At 45.7% G+C, this 17136-nt stretch overlaps 1 protein-coding gene across 5 annotated transcripts in view; it reads left to right on the forward strand.

The window, feature by feature from the left end:
* The window catches only part of NUMA1 (nuclear mitotic apparatus protein 1), a 98816-nt gene that overhangs the window by 65855 nt on the left and 15825 nt on the right, over window positions 1–17136 (forward strand). For all 5 annotated transcript variants that reach the window (XM_080641452.1, XM_080641454.1, XM_080641455.1 and 2 more), the window contains 6 exons: window positions 5146–5231; window positions 11503–11582; window positions 12888–12970; window positions 13523–13603; window positions 15111–15198; window positions 16922–17033. In XM_080641452.1, coding sequence (XP_080497578.1) covers window positions 5146–5231; window positions 11503–11582; window positions 12888–12970; window positions 13523–13603; window positions 15111–15198; window positions 16922–17033 — 530 coding nt within the window. The remainder of the gene's footprint in view (window positions 1–5145; window positions 5232–11502; window positions 11583–12887; window positions 12971–13522; window positions 13604–15110; window positions 15199–16921; window positions 17034–17136) is intronic.

Genomic DNA, 17136 nt, shown 5'->3' on the forward strand with positions numbered 1-17136 from the left:
TTAAGTGTTGGCAGTCTCTTCGTTTTTAGTAGGTACAAAGGGATCTTGGCCTGGAGTATTCAGACTTTTCTCAGAAAATTTACACACATTGGCCATTCCTAACTAGATTAAGCTTTTTTTCAAAAGATGGTTTTAATATATTGTCTTTAAGACTTCAGTGAGAGGTAATATTTTATATTCTATACTTTTTAAAATATATATACATATATGTGTGTGTGTGTGTGTGCGCGTGTGTATACACACACACTAGAGGCCCATTGCATGAAAATTCATACACTGGAGGAGGGTCTCTCAGCTCGGCCTGCCCCCTCTCACAGTCCGGGAGCCCTCAGGGGTGGGAGGCGACCCAGCGATCAGGGGAAGGCGATGCCCCCATCACACCTCTGCTGCTGCCACTGCTGGCAGCACAAGCCTCGGCCAGCCCTGGTTACCTGAGCCTCGGGCGGCCCTGGGTATCTGGGCAGCCACCATCTGAGGCTTGCCTGTGCCTCGGGCTGGCCCTGGGCGTTGGCTGGGCAGCCACCATCCAAGGCTTGCCTGTACCTCAGACTGGCCCTGGGCAGCTGGGGGCCTGAGGGGATTGGGGGACTCTAGAGGCAGGTGCACGGAGCTGAGGAGACTGGGTGCTGCCATATTTGAGGGCGGGGCAGTCAATTAGCATATTCACTCCTTATTGGCTGTGGGCACCACCATCTTTGAGGGCATGGCAGCCATTAGCATATTCCCTCCTTATTGGCTGTGAGCGCCACCATTTTTGAGGGCATGGCAGTCAATTAGCATATTCCCTCCTTATTGGCTGTGGGTGCCGCCATCTTTGAGGGCATGGCAGTCAGTTAGCATATTCCCTCCTTATTGGCTGTGGGTGCCACCATCTTTGAGGGCATGGCAGTCAGTTAACATATTCCCTCCTTATTGGTTGTGGGTGCCACCATCTTTGCGATGGCGTGAGGGTCAATTAGCATATTCCCTCTTTATTAGATAGGAGGATATTTCAGAGAGGAAGGAGGAGAGAGAGATAGAAACATCAGTGATGAGAGAGAATCATTGATTGGCTGCCTCCTGCACACCCCATAATGTGGGTTGAGCCCACAACCTGGGCATGTGCCCTGACTGGGAATCAAACCGTGACTACCTGGTTCATAGGTTGATGCTCAACCACTGAGCCACGCCGGTTGGGCTATATTCTACACTTTTAAAATTAACCTATACCAGTGGTCAGCAAACTCATTGGTCAGCAGAGCCAAATATCAATAGTACAACGATTGAAATTTCTTTTGAGAGCCGAAAACCGACTTATGCGCATGGGCCACGAAATTTCAATCGCACTGTATGTGCGCACCCGCACGTGGTATTTTGTGGAAGAGCCACACTCAAGGGGCCAAAGAGCCGCATGTGGTTTGCGAGCTGCAGTTTGCCGACCACTGATCTATACTAACTTAGATCCATCTAGAAGTGTTTTTTTTGTTGTTGTTGTTTTTTTAACCCTCACCAGAGGATATGTTTTTATTGATTTTTGAAAGAGAGGAAGGAAGAGGAAGAGAGAGGGAGAAACATTGATCTGTTGCCTCTGGGAATGGAACCCACACTTGGGTATGTGCCCTGACTGGGAATTGAACCCACGACCTTTGTGTGTATGGGTCAACTTTCCAACTAACTGAGCCATGTTGGCCAGGGCTAGAAATTGCTTTTAACATAAAAGTGTTTAACCAGAATAAATACTATTATTTCTGTAGCTAATCATTGATTTATTTATTTTTTTTAGTCCTCTTGATTCTCCATTGCATGCAGCTAATGTAACTGCTGAGATATATAAGTCTTACTGGATCTACTTCATTATTGTAAATTATTTAACAATAATAGTGCTTTGCATTTCATGCTTTTATGTGTTTTTGCATCCATAATCCCATTTGAACCCACACTAGTCCTTTAAGGTAGATGAGGTAGGGATTATAGTCACTTGGCAAGGGACAAAAAGTTGATTACAAAGATTCCTGGCAAGTTAGTGGAGGAGATGGGCCCAAAATCTTTGTCTGGGCGCTCCCAGCAGAGTGCTATTTAAAAAGCACATCTAGCCCTAACCAGTTGGCTCAGTGGATAGAGAGTTGGCCTGTGGACTGAAGGGTACCAGGTTCGATTCCGGTCAAGGGCATGTACCTTGGTTGCAGGCACATCCCCAGTGGGGGGTATGTAGGAGGCAACTGATCAATGTTTCTAACTCTATCCTTCTCCCTCCCTCTCTGTAAAAAAATCAATAAAATATATTTAAAAAGCACATCTATACTAATAAAAGGGTAATATGCTAATTAGACTGGGTCGACCAGACATCTTCCGGTCGTCCTGCCTTCCTTCCGGACAAAGCCACGGTGGCAGGGGCCAAGGCAGAGGTGGTTAGGGCAACCAGGCTGGCAGGGGAGGGCAGTTAGGGGCGATTGGGCAGGCAGACAGGTGATTGGTTAGGAGCCAGTGGTCCTGGATTGCGAGAGGGATGTCTAACTGATGGTTTGGACATCCCCTGAGGGGTCCTGAATTAGAGAGGGTGCAGGCTGGGCTGAGTGACCCCCCCTCCCACCCATCCATAAATTTCGTGCACCGGGCCTCTAGTCGTATATAATAAAGAGGGAATATGCTAATTGACCCTCACACCACCACAAAGATGGCATCGCCCACAGCCAATAAGGAGGGATTATGCTAATTGACTGCCCCACCCTCAAAGGTGGCGGCGCCCACAGCCAATAAGGAGGGAATATGCTAATTGATTGCCACACCCTCAAAGATGGCGGTGCCCACAGCCACAAGATGGGGGCGCCCAGTCCCCTCAGTCCTGCCTGGGTGGCAGGCGCATGGTATGGCCAGGCCAGCCCGAGGTGCAGGCAAGCCTCGGATAGTGGCTGCCCAGCCACCCAGGGCTGGCTCGAGGGACGACCAAACAACTGAACAAGCAGGCTGTGTGGGGCGACCAGGTCGGCAGGGGTGTTAGTGAGGGACAATCAAATAACTGGACAAGCAGGCTGCGTGGGGCGACCAGGCCGGCAGGGGTGTTAGTAAGGGGTGACCAAAGGACTGCACAAGCAGGCTGTGTGGGGCGACCAGGCCGGCAGGGGGGTTAGTGAGGGACGACCAAATGACTGGACAGCAGGCCCTGTGAGGGGCGACCAGACTGACGTGGGGGGGGGCAGTTAGGGGTCACCAGGCCAGCGGGGGTGGGCAGTTAGGAGCAACCAGGCCGGCAGGGAGGGGGCAATTGGGGGCGACCTGGCCAGCAGCAGGGGGCAGTTAGGGGCGGCCAGGCCAGCGGTGGGGGGCAGTTAGGGGCGATCAGGCTGGTACACAGAGCCAGTGAGAGGCGATCAGGCTGGCAGGGGGGCAGTTAGGGGCGACCAGGCAGGCAGGCGGGTGAGCGATTAGGAGCCAGCGGTCCAGGATTGTGAGAGGGATGTCTGACTGCGGAGACCGGCAGTCAGGCATCCCCCGAGGGGTCCCGGATTGGAGAGGGTGCAGGCTGGGCTGAGGGAACCCCCCCATGCACGAATTTCGTGCACCGGGCCTCTAGTTTATAAATAATAGAATCTATCATTTGCATATAACCATTATCCTAAAGTTCTTTAAACTTTAAAATACCTTGTTAAGCAGGCTAAGTCTCCCTCTTTCCTCAGTCTTATACAAGGTGATTGACTTAGTAAACCCTTCCTTCCTAAGGCAATACAATACAAAGCTAAACTTCAGCCTGGTGAACTTGGTACCTGTGAAATTCATGAGGATTTTCCCAGTTGACCATACATGCTAGTTGAATAACCTGTGTAACTGATTCATTTGCATGTGACTGCTGGCAAAGTTTCTAATTGTAAAGACTGATTTAGGTGGATGCCTGCCTAAAGCCAACGAAAGGGGACAGGGGATTGAATCATAATTAGTGAATTGTTCTATGTAGTTTCAAGTTCTTTTTCTTCCTCCTTTCTTATTTTTTAAAGGAGATCATTTATATATATATATATATATATATATATATATATATATATATTTCAGAGAGTAAGGGAGAGAGAGATAGAAACATCATTTATGAGAGAGAATCATTGATCAGCTGCCTCCTCCATTCCCTACACTTGGAAGCGAAGCCACAACCTGGACTTGTGCCCTTGACCACAATCGAACCCGTGATCCTTCAGTCTGCAGGCCAATGCTCTATCCACTGAGCCAAAACAGCCCTGGCCCTCCTTTTTTCTCTATTACCTTGTTCCCCCATCATTACTCCCACTTTCCTCAGCCAAAGTTTTATGTCTGGAAGGAATTTTAAGCATACATTAATAACAAAATTTTATATCTGTGTGGGAGTGTATAAATATCTACCTAATAGAGAGTAACATGCTAATTGACAGTACCTTTGTGACGCCCACCAGCCAATCAGGAGTGAGTATGCAAATTAACCCAGCAAAGATGGCGGGTTAATTTGTATACGCAGGCGCTGAGCGGCTGGGGGTGGAGCGGGACTCAGGCGTTCCACACGACCCCAGCCCCTCCAGGCCTCTGGGCAGCATGGGAAGGCAGACAGGCGGCTCTGGGTGGAGCGAAGGCTGTGCTGGCAGCCAGGGGAAGGAAGGCCTATTCTTGCACAAATCTTCATGCATCGGGCCTCTAGTTCAATATAAGTTTCAAATATTTCAAAATTCAGGAGACACGAAGGGCTATAAATGTAAAGATTTGAACTACAAAGGGTTATGCCATTTAAGAGATACAAAGGGCTATAAGAAACCTTTCTTTTCCCCCCCGTCTCCCAGCCATCACGTTCTTCTCTCTAGAGGCAATGGTGGTACCAATTTGTGTATCCTTCCAGAACCATTTTACGCCTAATTGCATTTAAGGTATACCCCTAGAGCTAGAACATCCTAGGAGAATATAAGCTCTTATTTAGTTGAAGCCAAAGGAAGGAGTTTGATGGCAGCTCCAGGCGGCTGTCACTGGGTGAGTGGGTGCAGCAGCATTCTTATGCTGAAATTAAAAATACTAGAATCATTTGTTCCTTTATTCCTGTAGTCACACAACTACAGGCACTTGCAATGAGCAGAGAATTGTCAGCATCTGGGGAAGGCATGAACCACAGTGCTCTGGTACTTATGACAGCTTCTCTGGGCTCTTTCCTTTGTCTCACAGGTGAATGGTCTGCATGTGGCTGACCCTGTGGAGGCCTTGCTGCAGCTGCAGGACTGCAGCGTCTTCATCAAGATCATTGGCAGCATGTGAGTGTGCACCACATCTCTCTCAGGCCTCAAGCAAAGCTGTGTGTTGGAGTGGGGACTGCCATTTGCTCACTTGCCTTGGTGACTTCTGTGACCAGAAAGTGTGGACAGTATTGGGATGGCATAAGCCAGTGTGGGATCCAGAGGCAAGAACACATTGACCTCATCCTCCATTCACCATGGTTCTCTATGGGAGAAGTTTCACTCTTGTTCCCCCTAAGGCTTCCTCCCTCTTGCGCAGAAGAACCTCCCAAGTATTCCAAGAGTCTGCTCTGGGGCTCCCTGTCTTATCTCAATAGGAGTCTTCTACAGCTCTCTTTTTGTGACTCATCTTTATCTCACAAGCCTTCTTTGCATCCTATAGGGCTAAGAAGAAAGGGGAAGCTCTTGTACTTATGGGAAATAAGAAGCACTTAAAAATCTCATCTCTAACTTGTTAGCAAAGCACAGATATGCAGCCATTAAAGCATTTCTGTTGGTATTCACCTGCTTCATCTACCTTGCTTTGGGAAGTTAATTAGCATTTGATAAGCTGTTTGTTGTCCTGTAGCCAGGTTTCTAGTTTGGGCCTTTTTATAACTGTGTCTTTAGCACATATTTTCATTGAAGCTCACAGTTATGGAGAAATAATGGAGTGGAGCCTCCTCTGGAACCAAGCAAAGATGGGTCAAGCTATAACCTAGTTATTAAACTCACATAATTCATCCCTTTTCCTATATCATCAATTTTTAGGGATTATGGAAGACAAAACTGATCTTCTCTCACTTCTTTGTGCTACAAACAAAAGTAGAGGACATCCACAATATAAGGATTTGGAGGTACAGTGATGGAGAGGATAGCACAGTAGGCTGAACCCCTAGGCCAAGGATAGAAGAGTTGAGGGTGTTTATGTGGCAGGTAGGGTCAGGGATTCAGCAACTCTGTGAAGTAATTTGGTCACCCATTCATAGACAACAGCTCTTTACAGGGAAAGAAGATGGAACTGAGCTACGGACTAGGTTTGATTTATCTTGTGTCCTTCATACCTAGTTTATGACAGTACATTGATTTTATCTTATTTTTTTTGTTTAATCCTCACCCAAGGATATTTTTTAATTGGTTGTTAAGAGAGAGTGGAGCTCTGACTGGTTTGGCTCAGTGGATGGAGCGTCGGCCTGCGGACTGAGAGGTCCCGGGTTCGATTCCGGTCAAGGGCATGTACCTTGGTTGCGGGCACATCCCCAGTAGGGGGTGTGCAGGAGGCAGCTCGTCAGTGTTTCTCTCTCATTGATGTTTCTGGCTCTCTATCCCTCTCCCTTCCTCTCTGTAAAAAAAATCAATAAAATATATTTTTAAAAAAAAGAGAGAGAGAGTGGAAGTGGAAGGGAAGGGAAGAGACAGCGAGAAACACCAATGTGAGAGAGACACATTGATTGGTTGCCTCCCGCATGCACTCCAACCAGGACCGGGGATCGAACCTGCAACCTAGGTACGTGCCCTTAATTGGAATCGAACCCAGGACCCTTTAGTCCAAGGGCTGATGCTCTATCCACTGAGCCAAACCAGCTAGGGCAGGACAGTACATTGATTTTAACTAAAGTTTGTTGAATGAGTAAATAGCGAATGAAAATGTAGTTGATATTCTCCATCAGTAAAGACTAGCAGGGCTGAGTAACTCAGGACAGATAGGTTTGCTAGTGATTTTTTTCAAAATCTTTTGAATGTATCTTTTGAAATGTTTATTGGTAATAGGAAGTCTTTTAGGATTTAAAAAAAAATCTCTGTGGTTCTGCCAACACCTGCCTTAGTACTTCTGAAAGAAGCCACTGTTACTTTGGTACAGACACTACCATTTTCTCTCCTAGTTAGTTATCAGGGCACAACCTTTCAACATCGTTTTGAATTCTTTCCTCTCCTTGGCACTGATTTCTAATCAGTCACATCCTCTCAGTCTGTCCTTTAGAACAGCGGTCACCAACCTTTCGGACCTCTTGGACCACCAGTGGTTGGCGACCGCTGCTTTAGAAGACTTCTCACATCCTTTCTTCTGTTTAATTCTGGATACCAGGCCCTTGTGATGCAATTCTTCTCTAATTTGCCCTTATTCCAGGGCATTCCTGTACATGTGATCTCAGGACCCTTCCTCCCATCCTTTCGTTGTGATGCTCCACAGCTGATGCGCCTCAGTGACTTACTGGTCATTGCCAGAAGTTTGAATTCTAAATCTTTAGCTTTGGTATTGAAGAGCTTTTATCAGGGCCTACCTCCTCCCACAAGTCTAGTTTTCTACTCTATACCCAACCATCCCCTTTTTTGATTCTATAGAATTTCCTAAAATTTGGATTTTGTTAATTATATACTTTTACTTATTCTCATCCCACTGTTTCTGCTTTACTTATTTTCTTCCCACTGTTGCCTATAAACAGTAATTAAATCTGTTTGATTGGGTTAAGATTTTTTGTTTTGCTTTTTTCAGTTTTTTAAAAATATTTTTTATTGATTTCAGAGAGAAAGAGAGAGATAGAAACATCAATCAGTGATGAGAGGGAATCATTGATTGGCTGCCCACTGCACGCCCCCCACTGGGGACCGAGCCCACAACCCGGGCATGTGCCCTTGACCAGAATTGAACCCGGGACCCTTGAGTCTGCAGACTGACGCTCTATACACTGAGCCAAACTGGCTAGGACAGGGTTTGTTTATATTTAAATTAAATCTTTATGGTTGCAAGTATAATGTATTTTTGCAAGACTACTATATAGGTGGAGTTAGGTATCACCTATAAATCAGCATTTTGCAGCTATTCTTAGTGAAAATAATTATTTTGCAAACCTTAATGAAATGATAGATCTAGGCAACCAACATCAATGGCCAATAAAAGCATTAGGCTAGTAGTACCTATCTCACTGTTTAACTTCACTAAAAGAGAAGCAGCCAGGTATAATATGCCTCATGTTATGACATACAATAGGGTACAGCCTGCGAGCTTTTGCTTTTGAGAAGATAAATTTTCCTTGGCCTGATGACAAGAACAGTAGATGTATCCAGGGGTAGCGATGTGTGCCTTTGTTTAGGCTTAGAACTTGGTGGGAAATTTTCATAGGGAGTTCAAAAATTCAAGATGCCCACCTTCCAGATTGTTCTGTAACATGCTGCCTGAGCTTTAGACTAGGAGAGGGGGAGGGAAAGAGGAGGGAGGGGGGAGAGAGAGAGAGAGAGAGAGAGAGAGAGAGAGAGAGAGAGAGAGAGAGAGCGCGCGTGCGTGCAAACACGCGCACGCTATAGAGGGAGGGGCTATTGAAATCCCAGGCTAACCCTAATCTCCATCTCAGATCCAGGATAATGCAGACCAACTTCCTTTGGGAATTCTTGGTGGATGTGTTCTGCCTGTTACATTTTTGATGCTGCTGCTATTGCTAACCTAAATCAGATGCCTAGTCCTCGGGGGAAGGAAGTGGAGGATGGCAGGGTTGGTGGCAGATAGAACCTATAAGAATTGAACAGGGCTTATTCCTTGGCCACTTGGCCTTCTCTCTGGGAAAATACTTGGAGTCAACCACTCTGACAAGTTTCTCTTTCTGTTCTTTGTGTGAATAGAAGCAAAAAGCCTGTCCCATCTTGAGGCTTGAATAGCAAAGTTTAGTGGAGGCATTTTGTCAGAAAACTAAAGCCCTGACATTTGTCTTACCAACATTGACTTTTACTCTTCCCAGTATAAAGCATCCCTCATCTGTCAGTCAGCACATATACTGAGCACCTGCTATATATTCCTGGCTTTCAACTTGCACAGTTAGAGTGCAATTATAAATGATGCAGTTGTAGCCGTGAGTGCTGTAGGAACTCTTAAGGAGGAGGAGGAGGAGCTGTGTCTAGCAGTGATTCTGAATGGCTTCCTGCCAGAGAAGAGACTTGAATGTAGTCTTGGCTTTTCCAAAGCATGTTTCATGCAACTTTATTTATCCCAGAGGCCCAGTGGGGAAAATAAATGCTTTTGTGATTAAATATGATTAGGAAATAATGCATGTTATATCCTCTTATGTAGAAAATGTTTAGTTTGGTTTAACCTAGTATTTCTCAAACATTTAACCCGAGAACCCTCTTTATTTTTCACCTAATGGAATATACTGGGTAAATTACTGCTCTACGCTGAGGCAAGGAGTCACAGCATTCCAGATTGTAGGTGGGTAGGGAAGAGCCTTGCAGGAGTCTGTGAGGAGATTAGCATCTCCTGAAGACTTTGCAGGTGTCCCTAATCATGGACTAGCTACCCAGAATGCTTCTTGTGGGGAGGTTCACTTGGAAGAAGCCTTTGTAATCACGTAGGAGACAGAGGGAGCTACTTTCATATCTTGGCTTGGTTACTTCTTGTGCTTTTCAGGATGTCTGGCACTGGAAGGTTCTAAGGCCTTCCCTGCCTTCCAGAAAGTTGGTTGAAACCTGGAGATTGATATTCTGAGGAGCACGAGACCTTTTAATCATAGAAGATTGTTCTTTGAAAATGAAACTGCAGTTAGACTGAGCCCCCAGGAGCTAGGGGCCTGGGCTGTGTGAGAGCTCCCCCTGCTGCCTCCAGTCCTCATTGCTCTCTTTGTACTTGGCTTACCCTTCCAGTTAAATAAGCACCGTGACAGCCACAGATCAAAAGTGATTGTTCCTCGTTCTGGCCTCTGGGAGGCTTTTGCTACGTCAGCCTTCAGCCTAGTGTGTTGAACTTTGCTCTGTCACTTCAGGGCCTTGTTCCCTCTGGTTCTTTCAGTTCTTGGACCTGTTTTTTTTCTCCTTTCCATCATCCTCTGTCACTTATTCTAGCCAGGTTTCCCAGGTGTCCTGACCTTTGACCTTTACTTGAGCCATTCCTAATTATTGAACTTAGCTTCAATTTATCTCTGTTGCCTCCATCAATTTTTGTCCCTCTTCCCACAGTGCTTTTTTTTTTAATGCTTACAAATTTATTTACATTTTATTCATACAGGGATTTATATATAAACCAATATTTACTTATTCTGTGGTGTTCTTTTAGACATTTCTATCACTAGCTTCTTCCACACATTGAAGAGTCCAAAATAATCAGAATTGTCATTCTTTAAAATCTCTACTTAATATCCTGACACTTTAATCCATTGCCTTCCAAAGCTTTCTCCAAGACAGTTATTGAATATAATACTTAGGACTAAATTATGAAATGGTTACTGAAATAATTACTCAATAGTATTTTCAAAATGTGCTTTTTTTTAAAAACAGCTATGCTGTATAAATGATGTTTCGGTCAAAAACAGACCACATCTATGATGGTGGCACCATAAAATTATAATGGAGCTGAAAAATTCATGTTGCCTAGTGCAGTGATTTTCAACTGTGTGCCACAAGAATTTTGAAAATGTGCAATACTTGACTATTTAGTCAGGGGCACTTCTGACTTCTTTTCCCTTAGATTGGCAAATAAAAAATGACAACAGCTCACACAACTATAGCCACCTGGTGTGAGTGAATCAAAATTATACCTAGTCTTTCTGTCAGGTTGGCAAAAAATATGTTTTTTGGTGTGTTGCAGAATTTACTAATTATTTTATATGTGCCATAAGATGAAAAAGGTTGAAAATTGCTGGCCTAGTGACATCACAGCCATTGTAATGCCATATAGCGCAGTGCATTATTCATGTGTTTGTGGTCATGCTGGTGTAAACAAACCCGTGCTGCCTGTGGTGTGAAAGTGTAGCACACACAGTTATGTACAGTACACAATACTTGATAGTAAGCTGGTTTATGTATTTACTATTTATCGTTATTTTAGAGTATACTTATTCTAATTATTAAAAAGTTTTTTATAAAACACTGTGCCTTGTTACACTGTTAGCAGTGTGAACATGCTGTACAGACTTGTAGCCTAGGAGCAATAGGTTAATCATATAGCCTAGGTGTGTAGTAGGCGGTACCATCTACATTTGTGTAAGTGCACTCCATGTTGTTTGCACACGATGAAGTTGCCTAATAATGCATTTCTCAGAACGTATCCTCGTCGTTAAGTGGTGCATTACTGTATTCACAAATGGGATGTCAGAGTGCTCTTTCCAGAGGGACCTCATGCCTCAAATCCCCACTTGCCACCCACCACACAGTTCTTCGGAATAAATGGTGCCTTGGTATCTTCTCCCCTGTCTCTAGCATCTGGTCAGGTTCTTTCCCAAATCCAGTGCAGACCAAGCCTGACGAAATGGGAAGGTAGTATGTGATGTAGTAACAAGGAGGGAAGGACTGCTAAGTGATCTGGTCCTAATACTTGCTCTTTTTCTAGCCACAGCACTGAGGAGGGGCAGCAAATCGTGCAACAGCCAGTGCCAGAGAGACTGGACTTTGTGTGCAGTTTTCTGCAGAGTAAGTACTTTCTTATCTAGCTGGGAAGGAGCTGCTTCCTCAGCTCTTGAGAGTCCAGAGGAACCAGTTAATAGGTATGTGGACGAGCAAAGGCCCAGAGCTGTCAACTCTGTACCACAGAGATGAATACAGCCGGGTCAGCTTCCTGGGGTCTGGTGATGCTCACACTAGCTGGGGCAAGAAGAGTGTCTCTTCAGTCCCAGAGCTCTTCTTGGAGCTCCAGGTACAGCCAGAGGGTCAGTTTTTAGGACTCCTTATCTGCAAGGAGATGGAGGAGAGGGAGGTATCTCTGTTACCCTCTTTGTAAGAAAAAACATTTTTCTTGGGTAACTTTAAATTAATTGCTTAGGCAATAGGTATAGGGGCAGAGGCAGATTTAAGTTGATACTTTGGCCCTTCTAACTCACTGCTGTGTGACCTTTCTGGATATAGGTTCCCCGTCTATAAAATGGAAATAATAATAATTGCTCTAGGTTTTGGGTAGATTAAATAAGATCACATGCAAAGCTTCTGCACAGTGCTCATTATCTGCTTTCTCCACCTCCAGAGAATTAAAGGAAAGGTGAGAATGGATTTAGATAAAGCAAGGTGTTAGTAATTGAGCCCAGACCCTCTGGCAGCATAAGAACCAAATATCCCCAGTCTTCCCCATGTGACTCAGCTGCAGGCTTCCTCTGTGACCTCAGTTGGAAGGAGAGTCTTTTATTGTTGTTGTTTTGTTTTGTTAACCCTCACTTAAGGAAACCCTTTCCATTGGTTTTAGAGGGAGTGGAAGGGAAGGAAGTAGGGGGGAGAGAGAGAACGTCGATGCAAGAGAGAAACATCGATTAGCCACCTCCCACACACCCCGACTGGGGCAGGGGATCACACCTGCAACCCAGGTACATGCGCTGCACTAGGAATTGAACCTGCAACCTTTCAGTGTTCGGGCTGACTCTCTAACTACTGAGCAACACCAGCCAGGGCTGGAAGGAGAATCTAGTGACCTGGAATCTTTGGGCTCCTCTGTAGGGCTGAGCAGGAGTTTGTGCATGGATGGGTGAGTGCAGTGCTATGCCCAGAGCTGCTGTGAATCCAGCCTGCTTTCTTCAGGAACTATCCCTATAATCCTTGGACTGACCCAGGATAGAACTCACTTCAGGTGGAAACATGTATGTTGGGGAGAGAGGACATAGGAGTAAGGAGCCCTCCATCTTCTAGCCCCACCAGAGACAGAGACCAGAACATCTGCTCTGACTCTGAGATGTTGATGACCTCAGGAATGACCCATAGGAAGTTCACCTCTTATCTATATTGTCATTACAGAAAACCGAAAACATCCATCTTCCCCAGAATGCCTGGTGTCAGTGCAGAAGGTGATGGAGGGGTCAGAGTTGGAACTGGCCAAGGTAGCTATTGAACACCAGACTGGGGGTGGAAGGGTGGCATCAGAAGGACCTGCAGAGCCTTCTCTTAACGCAAAGGAAATGGTGGGGGCTTTATTTCTGGGGCTTGTGGAGGTTTGAGGTAGGTTTTGATAGCCACCTGGATGAGGCAGGGGCTAATTTAGCCCAAAGATTCTAGGAGACCATGCCATATGACAGAGTTTACTAGACCATTACTGTGGACCTCAGTGGAGACTTGGCAGGAATCAGGCCTCACCCAGCTGTTGTCATATTTTTCTTTTTAGCTCAGTCTACTTCATTCCTTCTCCTGTCCGGGTGCTGGCTTAGAGGGTTCCATGAGTCCAGGTATTTAGCTGTGCAGGAATCCTGGCACATGGCTTTTTGCACGTAGGCATTGAATCCTCAAGTGTTTCCTGGTGCAGTTTAAGGGCAGTGGCCTTGGCTGCTGAATTCTAGGAGCTTTGGAAGAGTCTCCAGAATAGCCTGGGGGGGAGGGAGGGGCAGTGAGAAGAGAGACAGGCTCCGCTCAGTGACTGCCTCCTGTTTGGTTCCTAGATAACCATGTTGCTCCTATACCAGTCCACCATGAGCTCCAAAAGTCCCAGGGACTGGGAACAGTTTGAATATAAGATTCAGGTAAGCCCTTGTGCCTCCACTCTACCTAGCAGGCCTAGCCTGCATTTCACCTCACCCCATCTGTTTTCTTTAAACAGCACATAGCGTAGTTACAGCCATTCATTTAGAAAATCTGAAAAATATTGAAAAGCACAAAGAAGGAAATAACGGTTGCCAATAATCCCATTCCCAGAGATAACTACTACCTTTTTTTAAATATATATTTTTATTGATTTCAGAAAGGAAGGGAGAGATAGAAACATTGGTGATGAGAGAGAATAATTGATTGGCTGCCTCCTGCACACCCCCTACTGGGGATCGAGCTTGCAACCAAGCATGTGCTCTTGACTGGAGTCGAACCTGGGACCTTTCAGTCCACAGGCCAATGCTCTATCCACTGAGCCAAACCAGCTAGGGCATAACTGCTAACTTTTAAAGGCTATACTTCCAAGCTTTTTTCATATTTAACTGTACCTGAAACTATATTGTGTTTGGGTGCTACATAAAAATTTTTCTCCATGTACTAGTATGTATTCCTGTGTGTGTATATGTATATATATTTTTTCTCAAACTGTCACTCCATTTATTCCTCCTTTCCTCTAGCAGAAAGGATTAGTTAGAGATAATGTCTTTGTCCACCCTGACATTCTAGCTCAGTGGTTACCTCCTTTCCCCTCCTCTACCTGGCCCCTAAGTGAAGAGGAGTTGGTGCATCTGCTTCATTATTCCAGGAGCTACTTGCCATATAGGTTCTGGTGTTGGCCTTGGTTCCTACGTGAGCAGCTGTTCTTTATTTCCCAGAGCAGAAGCAGCTAGAATCCAGAGTGGATATACTGTAGGTGACTGGTGGGGCAGTGTCCAGAGAGCGGTGGCCTTTCACGTTATGGTAGAAATGTTGAATCATTCCATTTCATACTCGGTGAGCTCATGGCTCATATTGGGGATGGGGTTAGGGTTGTCATGTGGCATGGAAGGAACAGGTGGTTTCTTCCTCCCTTCAACCTTTTCTGTGCTCCAAGCTGGTCATAGAGCTGGTAGGAAGAGATCTAGAAGAATAAGGGATACAGCAGAGTTGGCCAGGAAAATTAAATTAACTCTGTAGCTTTGGAATTCAGACAAAGAAGGGAAGATTTTACAGCTGAGCTGGTGGATAAGCTTTGGATGAGCCCTGAGGTGTTCTCACCTAGATGAACAAGAACAGTGAGGGTCAGCGGAAAGAGGTCAAAATAGTTATGCTAAAGCTTTCTGAGCACATTACTTTCCTTGCCTGTTCTCATCTCTTGTGGTCAGGAGTGAAGTCAGTTGGAAACTCTAACCCTGAGTGGATATTTAGGGAGGAGAAGGAGGTGGGAGCAAGTGGGGTGAACACGTCTCTAGTGGAATGTTCTCGGCTGGACCATGGGCTTCTAACTCTTAGAGAAAGAATGGGCTCCTATAGACTTCTGGGGCTGGCACTGTCAGGGTGGTGACCTCCATCCTTTCAGGTCTCCCCAATACTTAAGTGTTGCTCTTTCTCTCTGTGGCCTAGGCTGAGTTAGCCGCCATCCTGAAATTTGTGCTAGACCATGAAGATGGACTAAACCTGAATGAGGACCTAGAGAACTTCTTGCAAAAAGGTAAATAGGGACCACTTCTGAGGATCACCTCCTCTCAGCTGGGATCCGGAGTTGTTGAGGAAGGGGGTTGTTTCTGTGTCTAAAACAAAACACAGAGTTGGTCCTCAGGAAAACTGTGTAATGGCGTAGGTTGATTTCTGGGCCCTGTTGCCATCATCCCAGTTCATACAGAACTACTTTTAGCTGCCTGGCAGCAGCCAAGCAGAACTTTTTTGTAAGTGATCTTGTCTACTGTTACGTTCTCCTTGATCACATCATCACCACCACCACACACACACACATTTATTTTTTAATCCTCACTTAAGGATTTTTAAAAATATATATTTTTATTGATTTCAGAGAGGAAGGGATAGGGAGAGAGAGATAGAAACATCAATGATGAGAAAGAATCATTGATCGGCTGCGTCCTGCACGCCCCCTACTGGGGATCAAGCCCACAACCTGGGCATGTGCCCTTGGCCGGAATCGAACCTGGGACCCTTCAGTCCGCAGGCCGACGCTCTATCCACTGAGCCAAACCAGGTAGGGCATGAGGATATTTTTTTTAAATATATTTTTATTGATTTCAGAGAGGAAAGGAGAGAGAGAGAGAAACATCAATGATGAGAATAATTAATCACCTGCCTCCTGCACACACCCCACTGGGGATTGAGCCCACAACCTGGGCATGTGCCGTGACTGGGAATTGAACCATGACCTCCTGGTTCATAGGTCGATGCTCAACCAACTGAGCCACTGTGGCCTGGCCTGCCTGAGGATTTTTTCCCACTGATTTTTAGAGAGAGTTGAAGGGAGGTGAGGGAGAGAGAGAAACATTGATGTGAGAGAGACACATGTATGGGCTGCTTCCCACATGCGCCCCAATTGGGGCCTGGGATGGAATCTGTAACCCAGGTACGTGTCCTTGACCAGGAATGGACCACTGTACCACTAAGCCACACTGCCAAGGCTGTTTTTTATTTATTTTTTAAACAGTCATTACTCCTGTTTAGAATCTAGGAGTAGTCTTAAAAGATGTTTTTCCTCCACATTCAGCTCTTGTTCTAGATGAGGAAGCAGATACATAAACTCAGTAGGTATGATAAGGGATAAGTGCTAGGACAGAGAGGAGCCAGTTTTACCAAATGTCTAGCTGGAAGCACAATAGAAAGAGTGATAGCTCTACCTACCTTCTAGTGAAGAGGCCATCAGCCAGTTCTCTTCCAGCTGCTGAATTGATGTTCCTCATATTCAGGTTCCTCATGAGCCCTTCAGGTGATGTTGGAAATGTGAGAGGAGTGGCTCTGGGCCAAGTTATGGGTTTGCAGGTCAGAGTATGGCTGGCCATTGAAGTTGTGAGCAGAGCAAGGAGGCCCCATCTGAACACTGAGGGCTTAGAAGATGGGTGGAGGAGGAAGGAGCAAATGAGGGAGACTATTAAGAGTGAGTGTTTAGAAATAGGAGAACCATGTAAAAGTAATCATGGGAACCAAGGAAAGAGAAGATTTTGAGAAAGTGTGCTGACAGTGCAAGATTTTAGATTAGAAGAATTCAGAAAGGAGGCTAGTAGCTGACCCAAGAGGTTGTTGGGGCTGAGAGAAGATCCTGCTTAGGTTCTGCTCAGTGGCCGCCTTCTGTAGCTTACATGTGTATGCGCTCCCAAGAGGAGTTCTTAAATTGTGTAAAGATACAAATCTGTTCACCCTCTTACTAACCTCTGTGCTTTGTCTGTTCCTTCCCCCAGCTCCTGTCCCTTCAAGCTCCATCTCTGAAGAACTCTCTCCACCCAGCCACCAGGCCAGGAAGGAGGTTCGCTTTCTAGAGCTACAGAAGGTTGCCTCTTCCAGTGGGAACAAGTATGTGCTGAGCCTCTTTCCTGGGACAGGGCCTCCGCATTCAGTCCTGAACTCCCTCCCTCTCTTCTAGACACTAAGCTGCTGAGCAGCCCCTTACATCATC

Source organism: Plecotus auritus, assembly GCF_963455305.1.
Source record: "Plecotus auritus genome assembly, chromosome: 9".
Classification (NCBI taxonomy): domain Eukaryota; kingdom Metazoa; phylum Chordata; class Mammalia; order Chiroptera; family Vespertilionidae; genus Plecotus; species Plecotus auritus.